The sequence below is a fragment of the Chiloscyllium plagiosum genome, chromosome 13 (assembly GCF_004010195.1).
Source record: "Chiloscyllium plagiosum isolate BGI_BamShark_2017 chromosome 13, ASM401019v2, whole genome shotgun sequence".
Taxonomy (NCBI): Eukaryota; Metazoa; Chordata; class Chondrichthyes; order Orectolobiformes; family Hemiscylliidae; genus Chiloscyllium; species Chiloscyllium plagiosum.
The window spans coordinates 54,290,610-54,313,554 of record NC_057722.1 but is presented as its reverse complement, the minus strand read 5'-3'; the positions used below and the strand labels follow the sequence as shown (position 1 = coordinate 54,313,554).

The 22,945-nt window shown below is 39.0% G+C and overlaps 1 protein-coding gene across 6 annotated transcripts in view; it reads right to left on the bottom strand.

Annotated features, from left to right (window-relative positions):
- vwa5b2 (von Willebrand factor A domain containing 5B2) overlaps positions 1 to 22,945 on the bottom strand; it is a 169,363-nt gene that overhangs the window by 3,302 nt on the left and 143,116 nt on the right. For 2 of the 6 annotated variants that reach the window (XM_043702443.1, XM_043702444.1), the window contains exons 16-20: positions 21,694 to 21,949; positions 20,412 to 20,747; positions 19,305 to 19,442; positions 16,084 to 16,212; positions 14,007 to 14,087 (exon numbers count right to left, since the gene is read on the bottom strand). In XM_043702443.1, coding sequence (XP_043558378.1) covers positions 14,007 to 14,087; positions 16,084 to 16,212; positions 19,305 to 19,442; positions 20,412 to 20,747; positions 21,694 to 21,949 — 940 coding nt within the window. Of the gene's footprint in view, positions 1 to 6,663; positions 6,814 to 6,963; positions 7,048 to 14,006; positions 14,088 to 14,754; positions 14,788 to 16,083; positions 16,213 to 19,304; positions 19,443 to 20,411; positions 20,748 to 21,693; positions 21,950 to 22,945 lie in introns of all 6 variants that reach the window. The other 4 variants (XM_043702438.1, XM_043702441.1, XM_043702439.1 and 1 more) reach the window with 4 other exon arrangements.

Genomic DNA, 22,945 nt, shown 5'->3' with positions numbered 1-22,945 from the left:
TTGGCTCAAAGATAAGGATGTGTAACTGATCCAAGTCTTGAACACTACACATAGTTTGTTCCCCTGCCCTAATTATTAATTTTAAATAAAATATATCGGGATAAATGCTAACATAATTTGAAGATCTTGTCTGGCATAATTTCAATGTTTGTGTACGTTTCTTAGTTGGAATGAGTTGAATCTGTTGCTCAGTTGAGATATAGACAGTTCTAGGAGGAGGGAGATTGGGCATAGATTGGGCCGTAGAGAACAGAAGAAGACCCTTGGACCCATCAAGTCTGCACCAATCAAAGACAACCACCTAACTATTCCCATCCCATTTTCCAGCACTTGGCCTGTAGCTTTGTATATTTTGGTATCACAAGTGCGTATGTTTCTTAAATGTTATGAGGTTTTCTGCCTGGAGCATCCTTATAGGTAGAGAGTTCCAGATTCACACCACTCTCTGGGTGAAGAAGTGTTTGCTCACATCCCTTCTAAACCTTCAGCCTCTGACTGTGAATCTATTCCCACCTCAGTCATTGATCTCTCCATCAAGGGGAAAAGTTTCTTCCTGTCTCCCCTAACTGTGCTCCACATAACTTTACACATCTGAATCATGTCCCCTCTCAATCTCCACTGCCCGAAGGAAAACAATCCCAGTCTGTCCAATTTCTCTTCATTAATTAAACTCTCTAGTTCAGGCAACATCCTGGTGAATCTCCTCTGCACTCTCACCAATGCTATCACATCCCTGTTATAATGTGGATTCCAGATTTGCACACAATACTTCAGCTATAGTCTAACTAATGTTTTATACAATTCCGCTACAACTTCCCTGCTCTTCAACACTAAGCCTCAGCAACAGTGGCAAGTATCCCATGTGCTTTCTTAACCATTTGATCCACCTGTTCTGACACTTTAAGGGACCAATGGACAGGTGTACAAGGTTCCTCAGATCCTTGGTGCCTCCCAGGATCCTACTGTTCTTCATGTATTCCTTTGCTTTGTTTGTCCTGCCCAAGTGCATCACTTCACACTTATTGGAATGAATTCCATTTACAATTTACCAGCCTATGTAAGCACTCTCTTGCAATCTAAAACAATCCTTCTCATTATTTACTACCTCACCAATTTTTGTTTCATCTGTGAACTTAACTGATCAATCTTCTTACATCCAAGTTTATATCATTTATGTAAGCCACAAACAGCAAGAGTCCCAAACTGAGACCTGTGGGGCTTCCAGTGGACATTTACCTCCAATCAGAAAAAACACCTCGACCATCACACTCTGCTTCTTGCCACTCAGTCGATTGTGGATCCAATGTACCAAATTTTCTTGGATCCCATTGGCTTCTACCTTTGCTATGAGTGTCCCATGTAGGACTTGGTCAAAAGCCTTGCTGAAGTCCAAGCGGACTACAAAAGCATTGTTCTCATCTACACATCTGGCCAACTCTTCAAACAATTCAAACGGGTTGGTCCGACATGATATCCTCCAACATAACCGTACTGGCTGTTCTTGATTAATCCCTGCCTCTCCAAATGCAGAATGATTTCTAAAACATCTGCAGTTAACCTAGAGAAAATTGTAAAAGATCCATAAATATTTGTCCTGGATTTCCCTGAAACACTAAAGCCTCTAAATAAATCCACAAGCATGTTTAATAATGTATAACTGTACAAGAATTACGAAACAATGTTTGACCTGATAATATCAGATTGATCAAATGAAATTCAACAGTTTTGTTAAGGCAAGCACATATCTGATTAATCTTAAGAGTAAAAACTTTAATTATTAACTTGATAATAGACATTGTGCTGATTGTGCTCCTTGTGTTGATCAAACCAGAATTAGCATTAGTTTTATGGAAAAAATTGCATTTCATTCACCTGGCCTACCAGTAGAGGGTGGTGGTGATCACAGCGGGTCAGGCTGCATCAATGGAGAGCGAGCAACCTTACGTTTCAAGTCTAGATGTCTCTTGTTTTCAGTACAGATTCCAGCAGCTGTAGTAATTTGTTCAGACAGTAGAGGGTGGTGTTGTGCAAAAGCTTAGGGTTTGATTTGCCAACATTATAATTCGTTGTTTGGAGATGCCGGTGTTAGACTGGGGTATACAAAGTTAAAAATTACATAACACCAGGTTATAGTCCAACAGGTTTAATTGGAAGCACTAGCCTTCAGAGTGCCGTTCCTTCATCAGGTGGTTGTGGAGGACACAATTGTAAGATACAGTAAACACTGTAAACTTTTGCTATAAATTCTGTGTCTTACAACTGTGCTCTCCACAAACACCTGATGAAGGAGCTGTGCTCCGAAAGCTAGTGCTTCCAATTAAACCTGTTGGACTATAACCTGGTGTTGTGTGATTTTTGACTTTATAATTCATTATTTTTATAATGTATAAAAACTGTAGTGTATAAGTTCTACAATTATGTGTTATCCAAGTTCACAATTCCAATGTACCAATTTAAAACCAAGATACTCCAAGTACTATTATATTAGTAGTTTCATCAACAAGTGGCCTTAGTTCATGATTGATCCAAGGTCTTCGGCAAAATTGATATAAAGCTTCTCTAATGCCCTAGATTATACAGAAGCAAGCAGTTTAATGGTAAGTGACATGTGCAGTTGCATACAGTATATCCTGGCCAGAACAGAAAGAATTGAGTATTACCACAGTTGCATGTGACTGGGATTGATTTTACATGCATTATTCATGTGGAAAAATCCTCCAGTCACCGCAGTTAGCTGGAGATATCACCTTGCTTTTAATAGGAGTTGTTGCTGATCATGTTCTGTTTATTGCAGTTTGTAAAAACACTCATTTGAAATAGCCTTGGCAGACAGCATTAGGGTGTTGTTTAATCAGAGTCTGTTTATTGAATAAATGGATTTTATTTGCTGAGTTCAACTGTAAGTCCTGCTGCCTTTCAGTCAAATAAAATACTGCAATGTTGAAAAACTGAAATAAAAACAGAAAATGCTGCCAATACCGAGCAAGAGGGGCAGTATGTGTGGAGAGAAACAAAACTAAAGTGATGAAGAATCATTAATGTGAAGCATTAAAGTTGTTGTCTGACTTGCTCAGTACTTACAGTAGTTTCCATTTTTACACCTTTTTGTAAGTTGTTGGCTGATCAAATGGTATCTATGGATACTGTATGTAAACCAAAATACATGCTCTACCATAACTTAGCAGATTTCAGGTGAGCAGCACTTTCCTTTTAATTGCTCAGGGGGTATGGGTGTCACAGGCTGGGCCAGCATTAATTTCCCATCCCAAATTGTTAAGAGTTGACTACATTGTTGTGGGTCTGGAATCAAATGTTGGACAGACAAGGATGGCAGGTTTCCCCCATTAAGGGACTTTAGTGAACCAGATAGTTTTATGACAATCAACACAAATATCATAGCACTAGCTTTTAATTCCCAATTTTTAATTGAAATAAAATTTCACCATCTATCATATCTTGAACCCATATTGCCCAAAATATGAGCCTGGGGCTTGGGATGACGAATCTAATGATTCCTGCTCCTCGGATGCTGCCTGACCTGCTATGCTTTTCCAGCACCACTCTAATCTTGACTCTAATCTCCAGCATTTGCAGTACCACTTCTGCCGAACCTAATGATTATACCACCCCACACCTAAGCAACCCTGCTTCAGAGACAGAGAAACATCAGTCAAAGATCTCAATACACATCATATCCATTCACCCCTGTATTGTGCATATTCAGATTGTTAGTTGGTATTGTCCAGATTCACACATGCAGAATGGCTAACAAAGTGAGATATTGGAAAGATGTTAATGTATGTTTAAGTATATTGTCATAAAGGTCAGTATTGCCACTAGAGAAAATCAGAAGAGGAAGGGGAGAAAATTGGCAACATTCCTTTTTAAAAAGGTACAACCTCCCGATGCGCACATTCCACACAAAGGCATTTTATCTTCTGAGTTTTCCACAAATACTTCCTTAAATGATTATTGCTTCAGTGTAGTGCATTGTTTATTCTCATTAATAAAATGTTTTAAGAAATATCAATTAATTTAGTTATAAAAGTACAAATGCTTGACCACATAGAAATCTGTGAAACGTATCAATCAAAACAGTTCCAGTATACTGAAGAGCTGGAGACTGAAAACTGGGACACAATGATCTATTCTTCCCAGTTTCAGATGTTAATTCCTGACCTCACTCATAAGACCATATAAGACATTGGAGCAGAAATAAGGCCATTCAGCTCATCAAGTCGGTTCCGCCATTCAATTATGGCTGATACATTTCTCAACCCCATTCTCCCACTTTCTCCTCTTTGATCCCTTTGACAATCAAGAACCTATGTCTTAAATATATCTGTCTTAAATATACTCAATGACCTGGCCTCCACCGCCTCTGTGGCAGTGAATTCCACAGATTCACCACCTCTGGCTGAAGAGGTTTCTCCTTATCTCTGTTCTAAAAGGTCTTCCCTTAACTCTAAGTCTTGCCCATGGGTCCTAGTCTCTCCTACCAATGGAAACATCTTCCCAACATCCAGTCTGTCCAGGCCATTCAGTATTCTATAAGTTTCTATTGGATCCTCCCTCATCCTTCTAACCTCCATCAAGTACAGTCCCAGAATCCTTAAACTTTCCTCATATGTTAAGCTTTTCATTCCTGGGACCATTCTCGTGAATGTCCTCTAAACCCACTTCAAGGCCAATACATCCTTCCTGAGATATGGGGCCCAAGACTGTATAGAATACTGTAAACGTGGTCTGACTAGAGTCTTGTGGAGCCTCAGAAGTACATCCTTGCTTTTATATATTCAAATAAATGCCAACATTGCATTTGCTTCCTAACTATGAACTTAACCTGCAAGTTTACCTTGAGAGAGTCCTGGACTAGAACTCACAAGTTTCTTTGCACTTCAGACTTCTGAATTTTCTTCCCATTTAGAAAACAGTCTATGCTTCCATTCTCCTTACCAAAGTGTATGACCTCACACGTTCCCACATTGTACTCCATCTGCAACTTTTTTGTCCACTCTCCTTACCGGTCCAAATCCTTCTGCAGCCTCTTCGCCTCAATACTATCAGACAAACTAGCAGGAAACTTGCCAACAAGATACATGAACACTAACTGGGCACCAAAACCCACTATCATTAGTTTCCACACATACAAAGAAGGACATCACTTTGACCAGGACAACACACACATCCTAGGACAGGCAAAACAAAGACATGCACAAGAATTCTTAGAGGCATGGCATTCTAACCAGAATTCCAGCTATAAACACACCAATTTTGATCCTATCTGCCTTCCCTTGAAAAATAAGAACTGGAAATGACATCATCCACCTTAAGGAACCATGACCTATAAATAGAGAGGTGGGACATACCACAGTGCTTCTCCAGAGACTCTCACTGACAATGTTACCTAGTATGGTGACGAAGCGTCTGAAAACAAACCTTCAAGCTCAGTGCGCTAACTTACATACTATCTGTCCCTCTACCTATCGTTGTATCATCTGTAAACGTAGTCAGAATGTCCTCAGTTCCTTCATCTAGATTGTTAGTGTATAAAGTGAAAAGTTGTGGTTCCAACACTAACTCTTGTGGAACATCACTTGTCACTGACTGCCATCCTGAGAAACACCCTTTTATCCCCATTCTCTGCTTTCTGCCAGACAGCCAATCTTCTATCCATGTTAGCACTTTGCCTGTAACACCATGGGCTCTCATCTTACTCAGTAGCCTCCTGTGCAGCACCTTGTCAACGGCCTTCTTGAAGTCCAGGCAGATAACATCCATTGGCTCTCCTTGGTCTAACCTGGTCATTACTTCCTCAAAGAATTCTAGTAGATTAGTCAGGCATGACCACCCTGATGAAACCATGCTGACTTTGCTCTATTTTACCATACACTTGCAAGTATTCAGAAATCTCATCCTTCACAATGGACTCCAAAATCTTACCCATGACTGAGGTTAGGCTGATTGGCCTGCAATTTTTTGTCTTCTGCCTTACTCCCTTATTTAAGTGAACAGACTATTTCCCTATGACAAGTTCTGTGAATTCCTTTGTTGTCCCCAGTGTTTTAAAAACACATCAAGTTATACATTTTAAAATGTGGATATATGTATCTTGGCTTACTCGAATAGAGTATCAGATTGTGCTCGCTACATGTGTGTCTAAGCTTAACCAAGCAAGATAATAATTATGCCACTTGTTGATCAACTACAATTTGAAAGGCAGTGGCTGTTTGAAACGTGCTAGGGGTGGAGATCGCAGCTCGGTTGTAGAAATGGCAGCATTACTCAACCAGCTGACACAATGCCATATTGGAAGATAACACACCTGTTCAATGTTGCACAAAGTTAACATTTATGAAGCAACACAGTCGGTTCGGCCCTTAGCAAAGGTAAAGCTCACCATGAGCAAAAATGTTTTTATGCAATGTGTGGTTAGGGTCTGGAATGCACTTTCTTAGAGTTTGGTGGGGGGCAGAAAAAAATTGAAGGGCTACAGGGTAAAGGCAGGGGAGATGGACAAGTTGAATTGATCTTGTAGCAGGTCAGCATAGAAATGATGGCCCAATGGCTCCCATGCTGTTACCATTCTATGATTCTTAATAGCTGGTAGGTCTTCTTCAGCTACCACTTCTGTCCCTTCCTCAACCATAATGAATGACTCACACTGTGCCTCCCTCTTAAACTCATTAAAATTCTTTGAAGAATCTATAACCGGGCTGATGTCTGGTTCAATTGTCATGGGAGGCTCAGAGAGTTGAGATAAACCTTGCAGTGCACAGATACTTGATTCCTCTATCAGGGCATATGGGCATTCTGTAAACAAAAACAAAATAGCAAAGAATGACCGCACATGCATGTCATTGCATTGAAAGTACATGTATATTTTATGGAAGTGCAAAGAAACTAATCTAATCTTGACAAAATATAGATCATTGCTACATCAAAGTATATACTTGCACAAACCAGGATCATTGTTCTCTCCAAACACTTCAGCCTCCCAGTCAAGTATTTTCATGATGACCTCCTCACAGTGGGGATTAGCTGTGTCTTCATTAGCAAAGAAAAGAACAGTGTATCGTTTGAGAACATTTTTCACATAGAAAGGGCTATAGCAATGTATTGGTCACAGAGCAAATTGCACTGTTATGAACCACTACAGTTTGGAAGCAGGCCATACAACCTTCCAAGCAGCAACCCACCCAGACTTACTCCATCCCTGTAATCCTGCATTTCCCATGGCTAATCCATCTAACCTGCACATGCCTGGACACAATGAGTCAATTGAGCATGGCCAATCCACCTAACATGCACACCTTTGGTCTGTGGGAAGAAATCGGAGTACCCAGAGGAAACCTCGCAGACACAGGGACAAATGCGCAAACTCCACACAGACCCAAGGGTAGGATTGAACCAGGTCCCTGTGACTGTGGTATAGCAGTGTGAACTACTGAACACCATGCCACCCCTGGTATCTGACCAGGTGAAATTCAGAAAGAAGCATACAGAAATGTCCAAAGATCCAAAGAAAAGTCACACTGGATTCTGCTTTAACTTCATTTCTCTCCACACATTCTACCAGATCTTCTGCGTTTCTCCAGCACTTTCTGCTTTTATGTCAGAAATGTCAGAGTGAGTAATGAAGTGACTTGTCAATTCTCTCCAATCGTTATATAAGGGTTTGATAGTCTATTAGCTTACATTGCTCTAAATGGCTACGGACAGAATTTTAGATGTCAACCATGTTTCTTGAATGCAGCTTTAAAAAGAAACAGTATTAACCTGAATGTATCTGGTCATTTTCTGCAAGTGGAGAACAGAGGAGGTAATGAAAAATATTCAGGAGTATTCAAACAGAATACAGCTAGAAAATATAGTCGTGAAATTACGGTTGCAAAACACTGTTTGCTGACTGGTCTTATGCATGCTCTTCTTGACCACATTTCTGTCCTACCATTCATGATAATTTGAAGACCTTGTTTTGTGGAACAGGCTTTTCTAGATTTCTACATTATTTCCATAACCTCCCATAATTTAAACATTCCACACCTTTCTTGATTCACTGTTGCAAAATTTCATGCTGATGAGATGCCAAAATGATGATTATCGGAAGCAAAGTAAATTAGCTGTGCATTTAAACCACACATCTGTTCTTCAAAAAGTTTTAAGGTGAACTTGCAAGAATGCAGTAAAAATGGGAATAAAATGGATTCATCATTAACTCACCAAGTCTGATAAGCAGCTCATTAGATTCTGATATTCCGGTTTCTCATTATAGGTGAGACTCCTAATTTTCTGGTATCCAAAATCAGATGCTTCGTCATAAAATGGATACACCTCCCCAGTGGTTAATCTGATTGTCTGCTGTAACTTCAGAAAAGCTATACAAATTCTGGAAAATTTGTCTTTTAGAGAGCAGACACCTTTTTGGCCATTCAGATTGTCTTTATCAAGTACCATCTAAGACTGTGGCAAAGTCCCGTAGGAATGCTTTACCCCCTCAACAGCTAGTAGCCCCCACCTGAATCACCTAGCTGATTCATATAAATGCACAGATTACAAGTGTGCTGATAGGGTGTAACTTGCCAGAGGCAAAGGTTCTATGTATTATTATTAGTGATAGATTGGGAATTAGTGCCAAAACCACTCATGCTTACAGGCATCTTAAACAGATTTGTTTCATTTCTATGTAGTCAAGCAGCTGTAACATTTTATTAAATCAGTTTCAAAACACATATTTCCATCAAAGCTACCTTTCCAGTCAAATGAAGAAATCGTTAAAAACATAATAGGACAAAATATATCCAATGTACAAAAATAATCACTTTTAAGAAGGAATTCATGGATGGATGGGGGTGCAAATGCATGAATAGAATTTCTATAGATGTGGCTATATCAAACTTGCATTTGGTTGCTGGGCAGGTGACAAAACAAGCATCTCAAAAAACTGTTGGTTTCAGAAATGGAGTTGGGTAATCTCCTGCTACAGACAGTCTGCAACACAAGAAGGCAGGCAGCTGACAATATTACAGAGCTGACCATTAAACAAGTTATCAGAAGTCTCTATTTCTCATTCTTCTAATAGTGCATCGGTGAGTGGATTAACTTGATTCCCCAGTATAGCTAATCTGAGGTGACAAAATGTTAAATATAATACAGGAAAATGCTTGCATTTCTAGAATACCTTTCACAATCACAGACATTCGAAAACACTTTAAAATGATATAATTTTTGAAATGCAGTCACTGTTGTTTTGTAGAAACAGTAAGTTATATGATTAAAGCAATTGCTCAACAACGGGAAGATATAAGTTTTCCTAATCAAAGATGTTATAACATACCTCCAGAGCAGGTAGGACTTGAATCCAGGTTGCTTTGTTCATAACCAGGGACACTCAATGCCATTGTACCAACAAGAAGCCTAACAATGTTAATTGTTTCTAATCAAGCTGTTCAGGGATGTTACTACACATCTGTAGAACAGGTGGGACTTGAACTCAGGCCTCCTGGCTCAAAGATAGGGACACCATTTGGCCCCTAAAATTGGTAATATAAAATAGATGCATCATGGGTATGATGTGAAAATGTGGTATTTCCATTAATTGGTATTAAATAAGGATTTAATTAACCAACAATACCTTAACATACCTTCAATGTGACAAACGCTCTTACACTTATACCCAGGTGTAAGTTTAACAGTCTGGGCAATACTTTCAGACCTTTCACCTCAATGGGAAAAAATTCCATATCACAAAATTGGCAGCAGGAGCACTAAAGCACACAAAATACTTTCACCCCAGATAGCAATTAGACACAGTTGTGCTTGAACACAAAACCCACATTGTAGCCTGGTGGACCCAGTGAAAGGAACAGCCCGATTTTTAATTGATTTTCATACAAAAAAAAATTTGGTGTTTTGCATTTAGGTGGTTTATTCACAAACGGAGTTTTGAAACTGAGTGGCAAGTTGAAAATTTAACCTGTTATTTTGTGCTATTTTTAACATGTTTAATGGTACATTCTCAGAAGCACATTTCAATAATACTGTGGTAAAAACAGAAAACATTAGAAAAACTGTACTCTGCACATTAAGTAGCATCTGTGGAGAGATAAACAAAGTTAGGTCATTGATCTGAAACACAACTTTGTTTCTCTCTCCACAGATGCTGCCAGATCTGCTCAGAATTTTATGTTTTTATTTTAAATTTTCAACATTGACAACATTTTGTTTCAATCATGTTGTTATCAGACATACTTAGTATGTGCTATAAGGAAAAGCAGTTAAGCTGAATTACACCAAAATATGATACTCTTTTAATGCAACAGACTTCCATCAAAACTATCTTGCCAGCCAAATGAAGAAATCGTTAAAAAAATAAGAGGACAAAACATATCCAAAGCACAAAAATAATCACGTTTAAAAAGGAATTCCTGGATATACCAGGGTGCTTAGTATGTGCTTTTAGGAAAGTAGTTAAGCTGAATTATACCAAAGTATGATACTCTTTTAATGCTAGAGACTTCATCAACTCCCGTGACCAATGTAAAAACAATAACAGCAACTCTGTTGTGGAACCTCAGAATGTTCCTTCAGAACACAACTGAGCTGAAGAAATATAGAAGAATAAACTCTGTTATACTATTTGCTGGTTTGTCCCAATTTAAGAAAATGTAGAATGAACATTTTACATTGCCATCTTCAATAATATATCACGGTTAATTATCTAATCTAGAGGCATTCCCTTTATGTCAGTATTTTCCAAATATGTGCTGTTGATGAGGAAATTCATTGAGCAGCCTCTACAAAATAACAAAACGATTGTCAACACATACTCTGACAGCTACTTCCATTGTAACAATGTTATAATTTAAACCATTGGTTTGCTTTCATTTCTACAGGTAGAAAAGCTGTCAAATGGAGTCTGTAAGCAGAGGATGGTGCTTTATTTTATAAGTCGTGTGAACCTTGTGACTAACATTATTAAATACTTCACTTCAGCGTCTCTGGGCAATGGATGTCTGCACATGCACTTTTACAGGCTGTTTCCTCAACACTCTTATTGATGACCAACACTCCTGGTTTCATCTTCCATCCTGGAGTAAGGCTCTCTCACTTTCTTCAGTACTGTCATTTTTTATTCATATTTATATATGACAGGTGATGAAACACAGCTCTCTAGTGATTAAGACATCGCTCTTTGTGTGTTTCTTCTCGCCTTTCTGTTGTATCACCATCGTATGCATATTTTATGATATTACAACTCAGTTTCTGAATGCCCTTCTAAGTAAATGTATTTTAAACTTTTATAAACTTGTTCTTTCTTCACCTACTGGTGGGTTTTAAGTAAATCCTCAAACAAGTTCAGAGGAAGAACTTGGCTCTCACTAGGACAACATTGATGATTACATATAAATACTGAATTGATATAATCTTCAGGAACAGATAATCAAAATAATCAGTTACACTTACAGTTGGACGTATTTGTCTTGATTAGCCATTTTTTAAATTCACTTGTGGGATGTGGGCATTGCTGGCTGGCCAGCATTTATTGGCAATCCCTAGTTGCCCTTGAAAAGGTGGCGAGCTATCTTCTTGACTTGCTGCAGTCCAAGTGCCTAGGTTGACCCACAATCTTCTTAGCAAAGGAATTTCAGGATTTTGACCCAGTAACAGTGAAGGAACAGCAATACATTTCCAAATTTAAGATTGTGAGTAGCTTGGAGGGGGATTTGTTTGTGGTGTTCCCATGTATCTGCTGCCCATGTCCTTCTAGATGGAAGTGGTCGCGGATTTGGAAGATGCTTCTATTTGGTGAATTTCTGCAGTACAACTTGTAGATAATGCACACTGCTGTTACTGAGAGATGGTGGTAGAAGGAATGGATGCTTGTCAAATGTGCTGCCAATCAAGCAGCTGCTTTGTCCTGGATGGTGTCAAGCTTCTTGAGTGTTGTTGGATATTCAACCATCCAGGCAAGTGGGGAATATTCCATCACACTCCTGACTGTGTCTTGTAAATGATGGACAGGCTTTCAGGAGTCAGAAGGTGAGTTATTCAAAGCAGTATTCCTAGCATCTGACTTGCTTTTATAGCCTTTATGGGTTTATGGGTTAAGTCCAGTTGAGTTTCTGGTCAGCAGTACCCCAGGATTTTAATAGTAGTATTATCAGTGATGATAACACCATTGAATGTCACGGTGTGGTGCTTAGATTGTCTGTTATTGAAGATGGTCATTGCCTGGCATTTGTGTAGTGCAAATGTTGCTTGCCACTTATTAGCCCAAGCCTGTATCTTGTCCAGATCTTGTTGTATATGACTAAGGACTGCTTCAACCTACAGAGTGCCAAATATTGTGCAATCATCAGTGAACATCCCCACCTCTGACCTAATGATGGTGGAAAGGTCAACGATAAAGCAACTGATCAGGCCTAGGACACTACCCTGAGGAACTCCTGCAGAAATGTCTTGGAGCTGAAATGATTGACATCCAACAACCGTAACCATCTTCCTATGTGCCAGGTAGGACTCCAGCCAGTGGAGAGGTTGTCTCTGATACACACTGATTCAAGTTTTGCAAGGGCTCCTTAATGTCACACTCAGATGAATGTGACCTTGATGTCAAGGCCTGTCCCTTTCACCTCACCTCTGGAATTCAGCTCTTCTGTCTACATTTGAACTAATGCTATAATGAGGTCAGGAATTGAATGATCCTAGCAGGATTCAGTCCGAGCAGGTTATTACACAGCAAATGCTGCTTGAGGGCATTATTGATGACTTCTTACATTATTTGACTGATGATTGAGAGTAAACTGATGGGGCCGTAATTGGCTTCACAATATATCAGTGAGGCTCAATACTCAAAACCAACAGGCAAATGACTAGCACAGACCAGATTCTGATGAAGCATAATTTAATTGCTGATGTATTTGTGAGATCAACTTGAGCAGAAAAATCAAGATGTACTATCAGGGCACTTTCTGTATGTTGGGTTTTTTAGTCATCCATTGGTACAGTGTTCAGATAATTCAGTGCACTTAAACATCAAGAAGTCGAAATTTTACAGGGGAGATTGTTGCTACTATCTGACCAACAAACTCAATTCTATGTTGAGTGACTGCGCAATGCCAATAAGTGGCACAACATACAAGTCTGGAACAGAATCCATCTTACTCTCCAAAGCTTATCTGACAGCAATCGTATGTGAATCATTTACTCACCATATTTATGCTGGCTCTTTATTAGAGCATTCAAATATGAATGCCACAATCATTTTTCACAATATAACCCTGTGTCTTCTTCCCTCTCATATGTTTACAGCTTTACTTCCCCCTGAAACAAAGCAATTATCTCCAACCGATCTATCTCCTGAAATTAAGTTTACAGTGCTTGCTCACCCCAATGTTTTCTGTCCCTTCCCTTACTCAACTAAGAACAGTCATGACCTCTTGGCATTTGTTTGCCTAGATAAGAACCAATTCATTTCAGAATAAATCAATGTCAATTGAAAATGTCTACTTTGAAGATTTGATGTTTTGTTGACAGACATACAAAAGGATAAGATTAATTAGGAGGTGCAACACAGGAGACAATGAAAGGAGAAGTACATTCTAAAAACAATGGTATGAATTTTACAGAAACCAAGATTACACATTGTTTTCCAGGGTGTTCAATCAATTTCAATGCATTTGCAAATCTCTATGCAACACTTTAATAGATGGTTTAATCTTGTAAAGATCTGACAGTGAAATAATTTAAGAAGTCATCACTAATGCCCTCAAGCAGCATTTGCTTTGTAATAACCTGCTCAGACTGAATCCTGCTAGGATATTGCAATTCCTGACCTCATTATAGCATTGGTTCAAATGTGGACAGAATAGCTAAATTCCAGAGGTGAGGTGAAAGGGACAGTCCTTGACATCAAGGTCACATTCATCTAAGTTTTGCATTAAAGAATCCTTGCAAAACTTGAATATGGCTAAAACATTCTTAGAGATAAACAGATTGTATACCGTCTAAGACACTTTGTCTTTCCCAGCCGGAGGATGAGGAAGAGCCCATGCTGGTTGGTGAAGCTGGAATTTCCTCTTTTTCTGTAAAAAGCAGAAACATATCTTGTACTTGCAGTTTTGTTTCATTCAATAGATACTTACTTTTGTAATTTGCTCTACATCATGCCTACCAAAAAAATTCTTGCAAGTTTTAGAAACTACTGGAATTAAAAATCCTTATATGCTAAAAATATAAGATTCCAAATTAAATCAACTTTTGCATCTTGCTACTCCTCAACAAATATCAAATATTAGTCAAGCACATTTCACAGGAAAATCTTTGACTGGAAGTCTAATAGAACTGATTTGGGTATCCTCTGAGCATGCTGCTGAATTTAGCTTTCACTTATAAATATTAGCACTTTACATTATTCTGTCTCCTTCATTGGCATTGTTGCTAAACTCATGATGACTATTTACCATCCGATAGAATTTATGGGATCTGATATAAAATCATTAAGTCACTATTCCTCATAAAGGCCAAGTTAGAGAGGAAACCTCTATCCCACTTTTACATTTTATAATAATATTGACTAAAGGAGACAGTAATTATTAGGGCAAGATTACTTTACTGTTTGGTTACTGACTCTTGTACAGATCTGATAACATTTATTATCAGGAAGCAAACTGACATATCTTAGTCACTTCAGCCCGCATTCTTGTGCTGCTATTATAAAATCTACAACAGAATGAAGAAAGTATTTATGACCTGAAAAGTACAGCAGTCTTCGTAAATTAATATCTGTTGATGGATAAGGAACAAAACAATGTGTTGCAATGAATGAATAAAAAAGACTTGCACTTAGACATGCATCTAGATCATGACAAAATGCTTATGAATCATTTCTTGAAGTGTAGTGACAGTTATCAGCTAACAACTGTAGCAGACAAATTGTGCTCTGGACAGTGTGAGAAGTGAACGATTCACAGAAATGGGCAAGATTTTTCAGAGTGTCAGGCACACTCAGTTTGTCGCTGCGCTACTTTTTGACATTAAAAAGAGCTCCACATTACTGACAGAAGATTCTGATCAGGGATCCTTCAGAAGTGTACTTAAATCTAAGTGCAGAGGAGGCCAAACCATGCTTCCTTTCTCATCGCAGTCAGTTGTCTATTCTGTGACTTAAATGTCCAGAATCACCAACAGCCACTTTGACAGCACCTGCAAATTGGGTAAGTATGCAAAGTAAGCATGATGTCAGGATGTCGGGATGGGTCAAGTTCCAGGTGAGAAGGGTCCAGGTGAGTAAGAGATAGCATGCCAGCTAAGCAGCATACCAGATAGGCAGAGTGCCACGATGCAAGGTGAAAAAGGGAGCCAGTTAAGGGGTGGTGTGTCACAGTGGACAAGGGACATAAGTCTGGTGGTAGAGTGAGTATTGGGTCAAAGGAGGTGTGATTGAGTGGGAGCACGGCAATTTGGGGGAGGGTCAGTTCAAATAATTACCAAGGAGTTAGACTGGTTTTTAATTGTCTAGCTTTTCCAGGATAGCTCTCATTCAACTGCAGTAGAACCCTCAAGATTTTAATGGGTGCCTCTGGAGGATTACAGGAACACTGGAACTGCCCATCAGAACTGCCTTCAATTTCCTGATAACTTCCTTGGACCCTGCAATGTTAGAGGTTTTACAGAATCCTGAAAACCAACCGTGCCACAGATATGACTGTATGGCCATTGGAAAATACAAGCCCCTGTATCTGAACTCATTTTCTGGTATCATCTCTAACTGTTTGTGGTCAATGCTGGAGCTGCTTACTAGATTCATACATACCTCACACCATTAGGGGAACTTGAAACAAACATACCCTTAAAGGAAGCAACAGGTTAATGAAAAGGGAAATAAAGGCAAAACCACCTCTACAAATTCTGCATGGGTGCAAATGAAGGGGAACACTTGGATAGGTTGGCAAAAGCAGAACCAAAAATATAAAGCATAGCAGTAAGAAACTCTTTCTGTACTTTACCAACTTGAACAGAATTTGATTTGAGTTATAAAGAGTAGCTGATAGGATTATTTACCCATAGCAATAATAGTACCTGTTGATATGAGCAAATCATCCAAGTCCTCAGAATCTTGGCTTGAGTGCCTTCGGCCCAATCCAACAGAATAACTTCTCTGCCGCTTGGTTCCTGAGCAAAAGCCTCGAGTTTGGTTGAATTTACTTCCTTGATAAAACCAAGAGAGATTTGTGTGATCTGTAGTGCACAGGAATGCAGCTCCATGTAGATATTCTACTGTTATGGTATAGTCCTAGCAGAAGCATTGTTACTAGAAAATTACTTGGTCACAGGGAAGTGCTTGTGAATATACATCTCTAACCTTGAGCATAAGCTTGAACTATAAAATCCATTGGAAAAACATGCACAATTTTGAAGATCATTTGTGATTGGATTTGCTGACAGTCTTGTAAGTGACTGCCTCTATTGCTATTACTTTATTTTCCTCTTCTGTCTTTAAAGGTCTGCCTAATGGCTCAGGATACATTCATTGCAAACACTTTGAAGTGCCCTGGGACACTTTATTATACCAAAAATTGTTAAATGGTATCTGCCTTGGTGCTGACGGCATTTCAAGCCAACATTTATCTTTAAACTGATAGTAGTAATCATACAATCATTCATCTATTGTTTTAATTTTTGTGATTCTGTTGTTCCCAAATTGGTAACCAAATTACCTAGATTACAATAGTGGTAATTTAAAGCTATTTAATTGGCTGTAAAGCACTTTTTAACATCTTGAGGTTATGAAAGGCATTATATAATTGCAAGCTCTTTATTTCCATAGATACAAATTTTTGTCACTTGACAATAAAAAAATTGGAATATTAACAACTTTACATCAGTAGGTATTGACTTTCTGTAGATGTAAATGGATAAATTAATAAACTATAATCATTTTTTTGTGAGCTCAAAAGTTACATTCAATCTTCACTGTCTCATGGGATTGAATGTGTTTTAAGAAGTAACATCTTCCAAGAAAATGCACTAGTCAAAAAATATTTTATTGCCACAAAAAGAACAACGTGAATTGCATTAAGTTTCATTTGAGTTATCATGGTGGTTGCAATGATGGACAACTGATCTTTTTTTCTTAACAAAGAGGTTTGCCAAAAAAGACATTGGTACATCAATAACATCATTATTACTGCTTCATCCTCTCATTCGTAATTGGAAAAATTAAACAATTTTGCTTCCAATTTCCATTTTTTTATCTTAACCCAGTTCATCTCTATCTCTTTCCTTCCTTTGACTTATTTGTTTTCATTTCTGGGGATAGACTGGCCACCAATGTCCACTACAAACCCACCAACTTCCTGTTACCTGACTACACATCATCATACACTGCTTCCTTCAGGGACTCTGTTCTATTCTTCCCATTTCTCCATCATGGTAACATCTGATTTAATGATGCCACCTTCCACAGCAGTGCCTCTGATATGTCCTCCTGTTCTCTCAAGAGGACTCCCCTACAGTGGCTGACAGAGCCCTCAGCTGTTGGACCTATTTCCTGCAGCTCTCTCCTCAGCCTTTCCCCTCACTTCCAGAAAAAATAATAGGTTTCCTCTTGTTCACATTATCCACCCCAGCAGCCTCCACATTCTATTATCATCCTTCACTATTTCTGCCACTTCCAACAGGATGCCATGACCAACACATCATCCCCATCCCCAAACCCCTCCCCACGCCCCCACCTTCTTTGTCAGCATTCCACAGGGACCATTTTCATCCATGATATCCTGCTCGACTCTTCCAACTGAATACTTACTCAATATCCTTCACATGCAATCATGGGCGCAGTATTTACCCTTTTACCTCCTCCTTCTATACTTTTCAAACCTCCAAATACATGTTCCAGGTGAAGAAGCGGCTCACATATACTTCTTTCAATGTAGTCTACCATATTTGCTATTCATAATACAGTCTCCTCTGCATGGTGAGACTAAACATAGACTGGGTGTTTGCTTTAAGGAACTCCATTCACACCTAAAGAATGACCTGACCTTCCAGTTGCATACCATTTCAATATACCATCTCACCCTCACATTTATATGTCCATCCTAGACCTGCAAAGTGCAAACAAACTGGAAGAGCAGCAACTCATTTTCTGCTCAGGCACTTTCCAACCTTCAGGACTCAAAATTGAGTACAACTTCACAGCATGAACAATATCCTCCATTTTTATTACGCTGCTCTCCCACCCCCTCACCCTGTCTTGTGTCTTGTTTGTATGGGTTAGCTCTCAGCAACACTGACCTATTCACACCTACCATTAACACCTAATTTGCTTCTGTATCTCTCCTCCACTACCATTAGTACTCTCTTTCTATTTTGCTTTGAGCACCTTTAACATTCACTCCACTTTGCCCTTTGTCAACAACAATTATTTTCTAGTTTCCTTCAGTTCTGAAAGTCAGATTCAATCAAAATGTTCATTTTGTTTCTCTCCACAGATGATGCCAAAGCTGCTAAATTGCTATAGCACTTACTGTGTTTTTTTAAATTCAGAGTCTCCAGTATCCACAATACTTTGCTTTTAAATGTATAACTGTTCTCTTTTGGATAATCTTTGCTATGATTGTGATGTATCTTTAACAGAATAAAACTTCTGTTAGAATGTGCTCCTAGTCCTAGCTTATCTTCAGTCATTTAAACACAGGAAGAAAACATCTCAACTTCTGTTGTAGAGATCTTGATCGTAAAACATTAATTCTGTTTCCTACTCTGCAAATGCTGCCTGACTTGCTGTGTATTTTCAGCATTTTCTGGTTTTACTGCTGAAGTGGATGGTAAGCTTTTGCTTCAGAGTTTTAAATCCTACCTTTTTGAGGACTGCAAAGCATTGTTGTCATGGACAATGACCACACAGATAAATGCAACATGAAAAACAATTGTATTCCAACTGGTTTTTAGGCTTAAAGAACATCATTTGTGCCTAGAGTGATAATTAGTGGAAAACATCATTAGAGATTTTGGAATACTGACTTCTACATTTTTTTTCCATTCACCTGATCACAATGCACCATTGGCTTTTGGAAAATTGGAGGACGAGAGGACATAAAAGTGCACATACAAGAGCTCTAAGCTGCCCTGCATACTTTGCCTCCCTGAAAAAATGGTGCAGAAGTTGAATGGTGAGCCAAATTCTCTGAACTATTGTCTGGTGTTATAATTCACAAAAAATTATTTTGGCATGTGAGCAACCAACACTTTAGGTGCAAGACTAGGGGACTTCAAAAGCGCTGGTACATTAACATTACCTGCGTTTCTCACTTCAACATACGATGGTAAAGATTTCTGTGTGACAGCATTTATCGGGATGATGGTTGTGTACTTGGACAGGCTATTACATGCTCTGCTTGTCTGAATGGTTTTCAGGCGGTATCTTCGAGATGATCCTCCAGAAAAGTAGACAACAAATTGTTTAGTTCAACTTTAAATCTGGTGCCTAATTTTATGTCTATTATCCTATATAGTTCAGTTATTACCTTGCTTTAAATTGAAGTTTCTAGGAGATTCTAAAAGCAAAATCGTTTTTAATAAGTAACTGTTCATATATAAAAAAACCCATGTCCCTGATTTATTTAAATTTCCAGGTTCAAAACACTGGAGCATTCAAGTATTTTACGAGTAAAAATAACTTTAGTTTGTGTTGACTGTAGATTAGATTACATACAGTGGGGAAATAGGTCCTTCGGCCCAACAAGTCCACACCGACCCGCCGAAGCGTAACCCACCCAGACCCATTCCCCTCTTAACCTAACACTACGGGCAATTTAGCATGGCCAATTCACCTAACCTGCACACTTTTGGACTGTGGGAGAAAACCGGAGCACCCGGAGGAAACCTATGCAGACACGGGGAGAATGTGCAAACTCCACACAGACAGTCGTCTGAGGCGGGAAATGAACCCGGGTCTCTGGCGCTGTGAGGCAGCAGTGCTAACCACTGTGCCACCGTGCCGCCCACTAAGTACGCCCACCGTACTTTTTTTGTTTTCCAGGCTTCATTGTAGAAGATCACTTGGGTCCAGTAGATTGAGGAAGATTAGTCAGGAGTATCACATTTCTATTACAAAGGTGGCCCACTCTTTCACCAACTAATGTCAAACCAAACTTTATTTAAGAATGTCAGAAAATAGAGATGGCAGACCCCTCAGAGCTATTCACAACAGAATATTTAGTTTCTAGCAAGCATTAGAGCATTAACTATTTTTGTTGAGAGTTTGCACTCTGTATCCATTACTCTATAGGGGAAAGAAGTTTTCATCATTTATCCTTGACTTAGATCTTTCAAGGTGATCATTAATTATTAAAATTGTGGAGTCTAACACAATCATTTTTACAAAGTTCTAGAAATGAATTTACCATATTCAATTTCACTCTCTTTCTCAGCCATATTTTCAAAGTCTCTGATAACTGATTGTGCAGTCAGCTGATGGAGGATCTCATCCCATGGATTTTCAGTAAGTTGTGTTGATTCCTGTTCTGACGGTGCATGGTAGAGGGAGGAAAGGTTAGCTGTTACCTCCCAGGTGACTGACTTCCCACAGATCAAGCCATGAATCACTGATTTACACTGCATTATGGGCACATCATTCACTTCACTTAAACCCGGATCCTCCGAGGCCACTGGGGAAAAAAGATTCTCAGGATCAAAGAAAGTGTCCCAGTCGGGAGTGGGCATTTGAAACAGCAGGTTGTCTGTAGAATAAGATAATCAGAAACAAGCTTAGACATCAAAAGTCATTTTACTAATTTAAATCAAATTAAACTTTTTTGATGCATTGAAATTTAGTGCTAACTTTATGATTGTACTAGGCACTCCTGTTGCTGGATGAGGTTATTACAATGTGTCATAGTCTCCTGCTAATTTTATGAATGGTGTTTCCTGTTTTTGCTTTTCCCTTCTCTTTATTCTGTCACAAAGGGAGATTTCGCAGGGGTTGGGCAGTGCTGCAGGCTGGTATTTAGATGTCTCTGATGGCATTTTTAATTGATATCACATGGATCTATGTTGTCCTCAATAGGTGTATTTCTTCACACATATACTTATAGGAATCACTGGATACCAAGAAGGAATAACAGAAGGCTTGACTGAATTTTTTTCTGTTCTCAAACCCAACTCAGAGTAATTTCATGCAGTGCTGCATGTACCTAAATTCATTCAGGAATTTAATCTGGAGACACCTGATCTTAAGAATCCATGTAACAGGTAATTATGCCAGACAGAGCCCATAATCAAAATATTCATTAAGTTGTTTATTTAGCATTTTCATCCAACTGGTTTTTCGAGTAGTTGTGTGAGAAGTGAGATTTTGGCAGAACTTGCTAAATCTTCAAGATGTGGAGGAGCCAATGTTGTACTGGGGAAGACAAAGTTCAAAATCACACAACACCAGGTTATAGTTCAACAGGTTTAGTTGGAAGCACTAGCTTTCAGAGCACTGCTCCTTCACCAGCATCACCTGATGAAGGAGCAGCCATCCGGAAACAAGGGTTTCCAAATAAACCTGTTGGACTATAACCTGGTGTTGTGTGATTTTTAACTAAGTCTTCAAAGCAACACTAAGGTTAACTCGGCATTTGAATGAGTCAATCAGATGACCAGATGTTTCATTTAAAAGACTGATTATCTGTGATCACTTACTGGAATCATTGAGGTTCCGCATGGAGAAACCATCAGCTTGAAATTGTTGGGATTCACAACCAATGTCATTCATTCTTCCCCCGACTGACCAATTTACAATTTGGTCTGTGGAAACCTTCTCCAAGGCCTTGCGTAGATGACACATATCCAGCTGACCATTTGGTGAAGAGAAACTCCGGCCAGACAAGGCTGCTTGTGCTATCAGTTTTCTTTTCCTTCTTGCTTCATCTGAAGAATGGTCAATGCCTACTGCGTCCTGAAATGAAGGAGAGAATTTTTCTCACTGTAGTAGCTAAATGTATCAAGCAAATGGATTGATTTGTTTCTCTAAGTAGCATATGATATAACTGAACTTTGAGATATTATTTCCACAGGTAACCTATTACAGAGTATGGTGCAAGAAATGGATTTAGATAGATGTTCTGAAGACTTTGTAAATATGGGCAGAAACTTTCTTCAGGATGTTAAATGAATTGGGTAGAAGTCATATTTGAGCACTTTGTCCATGGTCCATGGAAGGACTAAAGAAGGAGGCAACTTTTTCTTGTCACTTACATCCTTAGCATCTCATTCTTTGTGACAGTTCTAATTTTTTGACTCCTACAAAACCTCCTAAATAGAAACTTGAAATTATGTTTTTACATGAGAGTAAATCAGAACAGCTAGAATCCTTTAGTTCCCTTCATCAATAGTTGGCTGTGGAATTTCTCCTTCCTTTCTTCAACCATGTTGAGAAGATTGGGAAACACAGAAAGTTTTTAAAAATCCAGAATCTCGATGTTGTTATCTTCCCCTCAAGCCTCAATTGGCTGATTGGGCCATGTTCGAACAGTCCACAGGTACCTTGGACGAGTACACCACCACCGTTGCAGACTTTATCAGCAAGTGTGTGAAGGACTACATACTGAGGAAGTCAATCCGGGTGTTCCCCAACAGGAAACCCTGGATGAATCAGGACTACAGAACCTGCTAAAAACCAGGCTTGAGGGTTTCAGATCAGGAGACCCACTCAAAAATAAAGAATCCAAGTATGACCTTCGCAGAGCCATTAAGACAGCCAAGGACCAAAACCGATCCAAACTACAGACCCAGACAGACACCCGGCAACTTTGGCATGGACTGAATGACATCACAGGTTCTAAAACGATGACATATCCCTCCCAGATTATCTCAAAGCTTTCTATGCTCGCTTTGAGCAGCATTTTGGCAGAGAGGTAACACCTATTCCAACAAGTCCTGATGAACCTATCCC